General features: G+C 38.6%; 2 protein-coding genes across 2 annotated transcripts; both read left to right on the forward strand.

The window, feature by feature from the left end:
* Positions 1-3,634: 3,634 nt before the first annotated feature.
* On the forward strand, positions 3,635-5,114 carry LOC147322376 (C-C motif chemokine 3-like). Its single transcript, XM_086305210.1, has 4 exons — positions 3,635-3,839; positions 4,525-4,642; positions 4,720-4,778; positions 4,906-5,114. Exons 1-4 carry the CDS (start codon positions 3,767-3,769, stop codon positions 4,929-4,931), a joined length of 276 nt encoding a protein of 91 aa, XP_086161336.1. The 5' UTR covers positions 3,635-3,766; the 3' UTR covers positions 4,932-5,114.
* A 2,930-nt stretch (positions 5,115-8,044) lies between these two features.
* LOC147322377 (eotaxin-like) lies at positions 8,045-9,944 on the forward strand. The gene is made up of 4 exons (XM_086305044.1): positions 8,045-8,191; positions 9,566-9,698; positions 9,769-9,827; positions 9,919-9,944. Exons 1-4 carry the CDS (start codon positions 8,122-8,124, stop codon positions 9,942-9,944), a joined length of 288 nt encoding a protein of 95 aa, XP_086161170.1. The 5' UTR covers positions 8,045-8,121.
* The last annotated feature ends 2,417 nt before the right edge of the window (positions 9,945-12,361 follow it).

The following is a 12,361-nucleotide window of genomic DNA, read 5'->3' on the forward strand; positions in this document are numbered from 1 at the left end:
TTATATGTTACAAATAAAGTTCAGATGTTACTCATTTTATTGACTGATTGATTGACTGATAATATTTTATTTATCTCGAGGGAATTTGTTTTAAAGATGATCTGGAGTCTTTAGAGGATGATTTAAAAATATAGTCAATATGTGTGAAATAGACAATAGACAGTTACAATTGGTCAGAATTAGATGATGAATCTTTACATTAATTAACTATAAAATAAAAAGCTATGCCAGTTTCTAGCTTTGCTTAACATTGTATAGAAAAGACCTGATGACACAAAATCTTTAAGTGTAAAAGTTAAACTCATCTAAAGTCTGAGGGCTCAAGGCTGGCAAGAAACACAGTCGACTGAATCCCAAAACAGCTGAAAGCCTGTGGTTATAACAATAAACATAGCAGGTTTTTTTGTTTGTTTTATTTAACAAGCTGAGCAGCTGATAAAACCCCACAAAGGTTAAAAAAAATCACAGCTTGTTCTCTACAACTACTTTTCTTTCCTTATTTGTTTGAGGACTTCTCCAAAATGTATGTTGATCACCAGAGATGGGCAGTAACGCGTTACGCGTTACTGTAATCCGATTACTTTTTTCAAGTAACTAGTAAAGTAAGGGATTACTATTGCAAAAACGGTAATTAGATTACCGTTACTTTCCCGTAGGAACGCTGCGTTACTGCGTTACTAAAACCGTGATTTTTTTGCGAGAATGTCTCATGACAGTGACGTAAGCGAGTGCGACGTTCGTGACAACAGCTGTGTGCAGATCAACAGTGGATCATATATCGAGTGCGGGAGAGAGTATGAGCGTGCAGCGTTTAAAGCGTGGAAGTACTGACCTTACTTTGAGTTTGATTCCATAAAAAGTGACAAAAACATTAGCGTCCATTAGCATTGTGCGTGGGAAGAAAACATCTTTTTACAGCGAAAAAAACCCCTAAACTTCCAAGCAAGCTCCGAGTGCGCAACGACGTAATGGGAAACTCACAGAGAAACTGCCGTATCCTTCCACTGACCGCTGCGGCACACCTGCACCAGGGTAAACCTCCGCCTACCCAACTCCTGCTGTACAGGTGAAAATAGAGCAACAGGACCGCTAGTCTTTGATTTTATTTATTTTCTGCTGTGTTTTACTTGCATCTATTTGAAAGAGTGAGTGTAAACACAAAAAAAAAAAATATTTTATTTTATGTGCTGGAATGTGCAGAAAATAGGTTTAAATATTAAACAAATTTCTTCCAGTCAGAGAATGTTGCATATAATTAAAATTTTGCTTGATGCATAAAGTTAAAAGATTAAAATTAATAAAACTATAAAAGTTTTAAAAAGAGACTTTTCCATTTGATTACATTTTGTATGATGGATTATGCAGAAAAAGTAGAATTGGGCTGAAAGATCTATCACTTTATCACCTACTCAGGTTGTAAATCGTGTTTTTAAAAAGTAACTAAGTAACTAAGTAATTAATTACTTTTGAAAATAAGTAATCAGTAAAGTAACGGGATTACTTTTGGGGGGAAGTAATCAGTAATTAGTTACTGATTACTTTTTTCAAGTAACTTGACCAACACTGTTGATCACAATTACTAATAGTCTGGTATGATGAGTGTCTTTGGAAGAGAATATCTGCAGGATAATCTACTTGGACGAGGCAGAGAAACTAAACAAACCTGTGCCCATCATGACAAATACATGCTAAATGTGCAAAACTATTAGGTCACATCTCCTAAACTTGGTGTTGGCGTTTTTGGTCGCATTGCCACAGATTCAGAGCACACACCATTCATGCATGATGCTGTAACAGGATGCACCACTGCAATAAATCAGTTCATGAAATTTATTCCAACTAAGATATTCAGAGATCAATCATTAAACCTATTATTGCAAAGTGAAGCATTTAGGAAGCACAGAAATTACATTGAGGTTACAGTGTGTAACAGTACTGACTTAGTGACATGTGACTTAGCACAGAATCTATGAACTGGGAGCTTTGTGGTGCTCCTGTAGGTGTTATTTTCTATCTGAGGTTATACTGAGTGTAGCATGATGTAGACTGTTCTGTTTTTTCCTCCTCTTCAGCCTCAGCATGCACTTATTTGCTTTGTTGGCACAGGAAATGACAGAGCTCATGGGTAGAAATGTTCTGTAAACATTTCATACGTAAGGAACAAGTATAGATCTTCTGATTTTGCTGACGATGCCGTGTGTTATATTTGACTCATGTCAGGAGTCACTCTGTAAGAACTACATTTTTAAGTCTAATTCAAACGGTCAGCAATAATGGGAAAATGTGTGGGTACTAATTTGGCCTGAATGCAGAGTTAACTCTGAGACTATTCTGAGTGCCCAAAAACCCTGTCAGTCCTGTCAAATGTGAAAGAATAACTTAAGAAGTTAATAAAAATCAATTATAGTTTGTTATTCCAACCAAATAAAGACGCTTTCTGAAGCCGTTCTTCAGCAAGACACCAAATGCTGATGTCAGCTGTAACATCTGGATGATGGGAATATGGGTGCATCACATATCTTTACTTCCTTCTTCTTGCAATTTTTTCTTAAAAACACCAGATGCTTATGGGAGAACAGAAAGTTTGCAAAATAATCCTTTTAAGAAAAAAATGTCCTTTCTGGCCTGTAATGTTTACACTGTAAACCAGGTAAAGTGCAAATGTTGTTAAATAGTAACTATCCTCTTAACATAAATCATGTCCGAAGTTTTCTACCCCTTTATATTCAATTTTTTGAAGTTAGTTTTCATATCTAAATAACCTGCACAGACAAAAAAGGCATAAAAGAGACTTTCTCCAGCTGGGCCCACGTCCTCATTTTAGGTTTGACAGTGTTTTAGTGGATAAAGGTGAATGTCACGGACATGAATTGAGCTGCGGTTTGGGGAAGGACTTGAAGGGGACTGGCGGCGGCTCCTGGGCCTGGCAGATCCCCAATGATGGATTTCTGTACTAAATAGAAGTGAAAAAGTTAAAGAATTGAACAGGTGAAGGAGGGGGTCACGTAAATTAGAATGAGCAGATTGTAGAACTGGGGGAACATATACAGATAAGAACCAGAAGAAGCATGTTTGGAGGCATTGTCCCGCTCCTAAAATTCAGATACTTTATCTCCAATAAAATGTAAGATCTTTGAGTTTGTATGCTTGCACGTGGTAAAAATGCAAAACACTAACACTCGAGCCTGAAAGCAAGGACTGACATCAGAATGTCTGCATTCATTTTCCTATTTACAAAACAAAATCTTAAAGCCAGGACTGCAGCATGTCCAGAATATTTGCCAAAGAAGGTTTTGTGAGATAAATGCTACAGAAAAATTAAGAACAGGTTCCCAGTTTGAAAAAGTATTTTATTCATAATTAATTTTAAATAAAAATATTATACTTTAGGTCCTTTAGGTTACATTAAATTTAGATTACGTTAAATAACTGATTTACTAAACTTTTTCTTAACAATTCTACAACAAATGCATTGATGAAATATGTCATGTCATGACTTCCCGCTTCTGTGGAACGCCTCATACTTCCACAATCTAAGAACTGTGTGATGAAACGTCGTCTCATTTTGTAAAGTTCCTCTTAAATCACTGTTTAATTTATTTGTAAGAAGAGAGAGGAGGAGGAAACAGAAAAAGCTGAGCCGAATAACTGGAGGAATCACTTCTGCTTTTAAGACCTTAACTATTTCTTCACGCTTCACTCTGGAGAAGAAGGCAGATCAAAGGGGAACAAATCATTTACTCACTGTTCTTCAAGCTTTTTGAAAATGGTAAACTCTAGAAGCCTGTTACTGCTGGTCTGCACAGTCATGGTGGTTGGGGCCATCTCTGGATCAGACGGTAAGATTAAACTTCAGACTCCATGTAAGAGCTTTCAACTGGCTTTTCTCTGTTTAAAATTCACTTTGTAAAATGTCATTTGTGTTCCAAAAAAGATTTGGACATCTGCTGCATAACAGTCAGCAGTAAGAAGATTCAGGAAGTGCATTCGTTTTTTGTTCTTTCAGCTGTAGCCTCGGTGCTGTTTAACAACTAAGAGTGAAGATTGAATACAAAAAACAGAAATCAAACATGGGCTTAGATTATGTGCAAATTGTATAGAAGGCCAGCAAGTACAAATTAATACCCATCCAAGTCAAAGGGAAACACAAACATTAGATGCTGCTTAAAAACCCCCATGGAAATATAGCCCAGTAAGAAGTGACACAGGTACAGATACAGGCCTCTGCTCTTACTGTTTAGCATTCTTGAAGAATATAGTGTCTAGAATGAGGACATAGACTGGTGTAACTAGGTACTTTGTTAATACTTTTATAATGTTTGCAGTAAATTTCTCATTAGTAGAAATACCTACAAGGTGAGGCACAAAATAAACTATTTCATGTCACTTAATGTCTGGTAACGGTTCAAAAGTCAGCTTTTGTTTACTCTTGTTAGCAGTTTTATAACATTTTAAACCCGAATTTCACTTTGAGTTTCCTTCCTGTGGGCGAAATATATTCCGTTTTAAACTTCTCCTAATCAGCTCGTCGCCAGAAGAGACCGTGCTGTGTTGAAGTCACCCGCCAAGATACGAGCGCTGATGTGGTGGGGGAAACATATCGTCAGCAGGCCGCAACACCACCCTGTGTGAAGGCTATAATGTAAGTCAGCACATGTGTCGTCCTACACACAAACATAAACACATTCAATCTGTATAATTTTCTCTCTTTATTTCCAGTTTCAACACAGAATATGGACAGCTTTGTGCTGATCCAAACGCTCAGTGGGTCAAAGATCGTAAGTTACGCTAAAAGAAACACACACACACACACACACACACACACACACACACACACACACACACACAATAAAAGTATTTGTAGAAACAAACTGAAACTCCTGTTTGTCTCTCTTTCCTGTCCAGTCATTGTGAGGATGACGAGGGTATGAAGTACAAAGTGTGAGGTGAAGCATCGCTGCCTGTCGGGTCATCAGTATCTCCTTATCTCAAACTTTTCTTTGAAATGTTTTTGTTACGTTACTCTGTTAATTCTGTCCACATCGCACTGCAGCAATTTCCTAATGTTGTAAACCTGCTCAACATTTGGCAATAAAAACCCTTTCTGATTCTGATTCTGATTTTATTCTTGATGCTACATCTGAGTCTTGTGTGACTTTAAAGTGACGACTAAGGCTGGACATCAATCTGTGCTTAGACGGACCAACTGAGTTCTTTTTTTTAAGTTTAGTTACATATTTAGTTTCAAATCTTCTTTTATTCTTTATTTTTTGCTTTTATGATTCCATTTATCTGTTTTGCAAAGCTCACTCTGAAAAGTATTTCCAAATAAACTCTGACCACCAGTCATTCAATAAATCTCATATCTTAATAATCTCCCAGAAACCTACAACGCATTTTATTTAAAAATTTTTTTTTTTTTTTTGTCCCGTTTGGATCTATAGCCATCAGAATTGTTGTCTTAAGGCCAAGAAAGATGCCAAGCGGATTTATTTTACCAAGTGGATCATCATGGCCTTGCCATATTGGTCCATTTGATTGACCTTTATTATAATTATGAATTTATTTTATTTTCAGTTGCTACAAACGGGACAGACATGACTGGGGGATAGGACAGGGAGAAAGAATGAAAGAAAGAGAGGGAGGGAAAGAAAGAAAAACAGAGGGGAGAAGAGACGGTGAGAAGGGGGGGAAGAAAGAAAAAAACAAACAAACAAAAAAACAAAACACCTGGGTCACCTGTATGGAGAAAAAAAAACAGAAGAGAAAGCAAGCTAGTTTATTGTGATGGTGCTTTTTTTTTTCCTTTTTTTTTCTTATTATGTTGCTCTTTGTTGTTTGCTTTCTATTTTATTTAAAACTTTTAACTAAAACGTGTGCAATCCAAGAAATCAGTACATTTCTTATTTTTATCCATTAATGTCCCTGTGTCGCCTGCAACTTTTAACCCTCTACTACATGACTTTTTAATTTGGGGAAAAAAGTATTTCTCCCTATTTTGGGGGTTGCTTTAGGGTCCCTAATAATATATCATTCATAAAATTGGACAGCAGAGACCTGTTTTCTGTAGGCCTGGGCCACATAAACCAAGCCACAATCAAGCCAGATATGGCATGCCATCACATAGACAGTGCCATCTATGCCAGGCCTGGCCTATATGTGGATGCCAGCACTGCCGACTTGATACCAGATCCTGGCCAGACCTGCTTGCTATGTGGGCACTAACACACACACAGACACAGTTACTTTACCAACTGACCCCTGAGCTCCTAACCGTCACTCCCTAAAAGCTCACTGTCCTCACTTTCTGAGGACAGAAAGTGCACATTCCCTTGGTTTCCTTCCATAAAAGGTATTTACATCCATGTCCTGTAATTATGAGCAGATTGTAAAGGAAAAACATTGACTATGATCATATAAATGCACACATCTCTACACACATATGCAAATGCATTGTATTGTACCGCCTACTGGTGTTGGCCAGAGGGGCCGATGGCGCGATATGGCAGCCTCGCTTCTGTCAGTCTGCCCCAGGGCAGCTGTGGCTACACCTGTAGCTGCCTCCACCAGTGTGTGAATGTGAGAGTGAATGAATAGTGGCATTGTAAAGCGCTTTGGGTGCCTTGAAAAGCGCTATATAAATCCAATCCATTATTATTATTATTATTATTGCCTGAAAAAAAAACTGGGTTTGAGACAACGAATGAAAATTAACAGTTTTACTGTATAAATAAATTTAAAAAAGTAGAACATACAATCAAATATGCTTCTTAACATATTCATGCACATACAAGTTTTTTTTAATATACATTTATTTCACTATAAACATGTAAAATAGTGATCCTTATCTTGCCTCCTAATGGAGATGTCTCTCATGTAGTGCAGCTTGCAGAATGCCCCCCCCCCCCCCCCAATAAAAGTCACACCACCTTCAACTCATCATTTTATTGGAAGGAGATGTGCCTGGTAGCATTATTTGAAAGAAAAAAAAATGTGGGTTTTTTTGAAGGGCCAGTGTAAGGCATGAAAATGTGGTTTGTTGCCTCGGGGCAACGTTGTTTCATTTGTCTTTATTTCCTTCATCTGCTACACATTTTCTTAGTTCTGTAGTTACACCAAATATAACTTTGAAGTTTAACCAGCACTATGCAGTTATTTTATGCAAAGGAAAAGGAGCTTTAAAATTATCATCAGCAAATCCACAACAGAACGTGGTGCGATGGCCCAGTTAAAGTGTAAACCTCAACCTGATGGAAACGCTGTGGCCGGACCTAAAGACAGCTCTGCATAAGTGAACGACTCAAAACCTCAATCAGCTAAACTTTTCCTCCACCATGATGTGAGACTTTCTGTAAAAATTATGATTAAAAAATACCAGAACAAAGTCGTTTATAAAATGTCATGAATGTGTGGGACTGATAAACTTTCTATATATATCATCTGTAATGAGGAAGTGGTTTAGTGTGTGTGTGTGTGTGTGTGTGTGTGTGTGTGTGTGTGTGTGTGTGTGTGTACAGTACAATAAGATGCAAGTTCAGTTTGCTTTTCCACACTGTAGATTTGATTGTTGTTTTTATTAGATTTTAATATTTGAGCAACACCTCAACAGAGCCACAGTCATCCTGGACTGTCCTGCAAGTTCTCCTGGAAACTGGAAACCAGTATTAGAGGTTTTTTCTGCCTCCATGTTGCTTTTTTCAGCCATGTGGATGAGGGGGCCGCATGTTTAGTTTGTAACTACAAGAGAAAAAGAGTCACTGTCAGACAGTCAAAATGGAAAAAAATAATAATAATCAGGAGGTTTAGGCTCATTACTCATGAAAATGCACAAAGTACTGGTATCAATCATCAGGCTCTTGACCATATTTGAGCATCTGTGAACTTTGTGTGAGGCTGTTTCTCAGAAAGCTCTCAGTGAGGTGTTGATAGGTTGAAATACTGAATTCTCAATGATAAGAGGCAGAGGTGTGATATGCCACAACCACGCACACACAAATGCAAAGACCTACAGAAATACGTCAGCAGTTCTGCCTGCAGATGTTCCTACACTTACCAATAAATAACCAAGCATTGGTCAGCATATAGTTTCAACCTGATCAGTGAGCCAGACCGCCGGTGAAAATGACTGTGAAGATCCTCTCCATCACTCTCCTCCTGCTCTCGGTGTGTGTGTGCTGCCACTCCTCTGAAGGTAACTGTGCTCTTACTTTTATAAAGAAAAATGAGGAAAAAAGAGATCAAATAGATAAATTTATCACAGCAATGAATATTTCCAACAATGGCTGCTGCCTGTTTGTGAATAAGGTTCACTTGTGATATTTTGGTGGTTTATTGGGCAGGACCACTGTGTAAAGACCACAAACCTTTACATCAGTCATATTCTGGTATCTGCTCAGTCTATAAATGGGGCGATCGTGGCTCAAGAGTTGGGAGTTCGCCTTGTAATCGGAAGGTTGCCGGTTCGAGCCCTGGCTTGGACAGTCTTGGTCCTTGGGCAAGACACTTCACCCGTTGCCTACTGATGGTGGTCAGAGGGCCCGGTGGCGCCAGTGTCCGGCAGCCTCGCCTCTGTCAGTGCGCCCCAGGGTGGCTGTGGCTACAATGTAGCTGCCATCACCAATGTGTGTGTGAATGGGTGGATGACTGGATATGTAAAGCGCTTTGGGGTCCTTAGGGACTAGTAAAGCGCTATATAAATACAGGCCATTTACCATTTATAATTGCACATGTGTTTTCCAGCATTTACTTGACTTCTACCCACAAAGCTCCAGACACCCTGGAAGCTGTTTTCTGGGCTAAGTTTCATTAGTCAGTGATAGCATTTTAAAGGCGTCCTTTATGTCTACATTTAGAAGAAGTCTTGGAGATTTTTATTTTATAAGCACGACATTCACCTGATTTTTGTGTTCAATTGCTGGACTGATTGACAGCCACACCATATCCATTCATGCTATACTGCTTGCCATTAACAATGTTTGTACTATTTATGTTTATCTACATGCAAACTTTTGTTTTCTGTCACTTATGGGGTTATGTCTCACGCTGCGTTGCATGCCAGGCATATGTTGTAAGACACTTAAACTATCATAACTGCCAACTGATTAGTGTAGCACAGTTGGTGCAGTGGTTTCCTTCAAACAAATTCACTCTGTAACTAAATCTCACTGCTTCATTTTAGTTTTTAGCAAAGTCATCATTTCAGTGACTCATTGCATAAGGCATGAAAGCAGAAAATGAGAGAGACACAGAGAGAGTATAAGATAATATCTTGCAGCTACGAGAAAATATTTTTCACCTTTCACTTAATTAACATAATGCCAGAATTGCCCAAAAAGTAATCGAGGGCCTCGAAGTGTTGAGAACATTGATTTGTTAAACTTGTTGATTGATTTGCACAAAAAATGCCTGTGCACTGTAACATAATTTCAGGTCACATTTTGAAAGTCACCTTCTGTTTAGTGATGTAAGGAGCTTCATATTTTAAAACTAGATTTAACTTTTATTTTCCTTCTAATTAGACTTTTCTCAGGTAAGAAAATTCCATTTTTAACCTTTAATCTCTCAGGTACTCGTCGTCGTCATCCTGGAAGGATACCACCATGCTGCCCTGCAGTCACCAAAGGCAATAGGACTGCTGAGGTGGTGGGGGAAACATATCGTGAGCAGGCTGCAAGCGGACGCTGTGTGAAGGCTATAATGTAAGTCCACACATGTTGTCCTACATACAAACATATACAATCTCTATAATTTTCTGTCTTTTATTTCCAGTTTCAACACAGAATATGGACAACTTTGTGCTGATCCAGATGCTCAGTGGGTCAAAGATCGTAAGTCGTGCTAAAAGAAACACACAGAAATAAATGCAAAGTATTTACAGAGAAAAACTGAAGCTGCTGCTTGTCTGTTTTTCCTCTCTAGTCACTGCCAAAATGAAGAAGGCATGAAGTCTGTCTGCTGCATCAGTATTTCCAGTATTACCATCACCATTAAAGGCTTATTCAAACCAGAGCGCTTTCTCAGCCTGACTTAAATTTGTTTTATTCTTTTTTTTTTCTTTTTCTTTTTTTTTGCCATTTGTCGATTAATTTTTCCTGTAACCTGTGGAGCAAATGTGTATTTTATTCATGCTGTTGACTTCATTGTTTTGTAATTGATCATTGGAGGTCAGCTTTTATTTGTCTTTTACTTTTCTTTTTGTTTATTTGTGAATCTCTTTCTGTGCATTTTGTGTTTATGTGAAGAACAATGTGGCTGTGAAAAACAATATAAAAATAAACTTTTGTTTATTGAGCAAATATTTTCCTGCTGTTGTTTCTGTCGCCCACCAGACTCTCACAAAATGCTACACACATCACATAATGTATTCCACAAGTGTTTTAACTGATGATGGTTGCTGAGTATACTGTCCAGTTTTTTAAAAAACTTTATCTTTTACCCAAGTTTATGTAGCCCATGATGAACATAAGTGGGCCCGAGCAGTGAAACCCAGCAAAACACACACACACACCCACACACACACACACACACACACACCCAAGTATACATATATATTAGGGGTGCAACGATACTCATATCGATATTGAACCGTTCGATACAGTGCTTTCGGTTCGGTACGCATATGTATCGATCAATACAACATTTTTAATTTATTTGATCAACTTTCCTTTTGACGATGCTGTCTATGTTGAGCGCTCAGTGGATCTGCGCTCGACAGTGCAGCCTAGGCGGAGTAGTCGAATGCAGATTCACTGAGCGCAGGGCAAGCTAGCTAGGCAGAAGTTAAGCTCTCCTTTCAACACGGGAAATTGGACCTCCCCCACCCTCATTCAGATCTGGCGTTTGGAACTCTTTTGGTTTTCATGTGACGTATGACCCTGAAGGTAAGCGCATCATGGACTAAAGTAAAACAGTATGTTGGATGTGCCACGCAATGCTTAATTGGTGGGAACTACTGTGTTAGCGCAGTTAGCTCGTTAACGTGTTGACGCCGTCCAGCCCAACGCACGGGGCGATTCCCGGTAGCTCGTTAACGGAGATTTGCCGTGTTGTGGCGTTAACGTCATTTCAACGAGATTAACGCTGACAGCACTAGTGGGAACACAACGAATATGACTGCACATTTACGCCGACATCATCCTAGTGCAAAGACAAGTGGAAGCAGACAACAAGCACGCATGCTACAAACTTCACCCGAGTCATTTAGACAGCCGTTAGCACAGGATTCTCCTTATGGGGACCTGATATGTTTAATATGCTGCTGAGAATATAGCCCAGAAGAAGCGGATAGTATAGCTTTTATTTTGGAAAGAGCCATTTCTCTGTAATAAACTCTCTTTTCCAAAGATGAGTGATTTCTCGATCAGATAGATTTTTTTTTTTATTACTTTGTTGTTTCAGCAACATTAAATTTAAAAACTGTACTTTTGAGTTAAAATACATATTTATAATTTTAATAAATGACAAATTAAAAAGGCATGAACATTTTTTTTGTATCGAAAAAATATCGACCCGAACCGTGAATTTTGTGTATCGTTGCACCCCTAATATATATAATAAATAAAAACACATGTACGTACACTTTAGGGCTGCCACGATAAGTCGACTAGTCACGATTACGTCGACTATTAAATAAGTAGTAGGATTTAAGATTGTAATAATGGGCTGAAACAGAAGACGGCAGCACTGCATGTCCAGGGATGCCAGCCGCCGTTAAACCCCGAAAAAGAAGAACCAGTTTCCGGTTTCATAGCTGTGTCCAAATTTAGTGGCCGCATCCTTCGGAGGCCGCATTTGTAGCCCAATTATGTTACAGCGACATGGCGAAGCCTGTCCAAATTCGAAGACTCCCCCAAACGCGGTTGAAAAATGTGTTCTTCATTTCCCCAGATTTGAAGGGTGGGTCAGGCGTGTCCTTTGTGGCCCGACATATCTCAGAATTCATAGCACAGCTCAGCTAATTCCAGTTTTCAACAAACCACTTAGTTTTAAGATTACTCGTATTACTCTTTCTTGGTCACAAAATAAACTTTTAACATATTTTCAGGCGAGAATGTAGCTGTGTAAACTTCAAATATCTGTTCGGTTTATCAAGACACCACATATTTGCTCTGACGTTTTCAGAGACGTCTGTTACCCACCAGCTCGATAGCTAGAGGGTTCAAACTCACTAGAGCCGGCGAGAACAGTGAACTCCCAGCACATCATATCCAAACCCACCACGGTTTTTCGCTACTCAGGTTAAACATGATATATAAGTCACCCAGATAGTTTGAAAATATTATTGCTTGGCTTTTTTCAGTGTTTTATTTGTTCCTCAGTAAATTGGTTTGGATGAGATTAAAGTTATAGTTTTTACATAGTT

The sequence above is a fragment of the Aulonocara sp. 'chitande type north' Nkhata Bay genome, linkage group LG9, assembly GCF_057382095.1.
Source record: "Aulonocara sp. 'chitande type north' Nkhata Bay isolate Kocher_YH1m ecotype deep benthic linkage group LG9, A_spYH_male_GT1.1, whole genome shotgun sequence".
NCBI classification, from domain to species: Eukaryota; Metazoa; Chordata; class Actinopteri; order Cichliformes; family Cichlidae; genus Aulonocara; species Aulonocara sp. 'chitande type north' Nkhata Bay.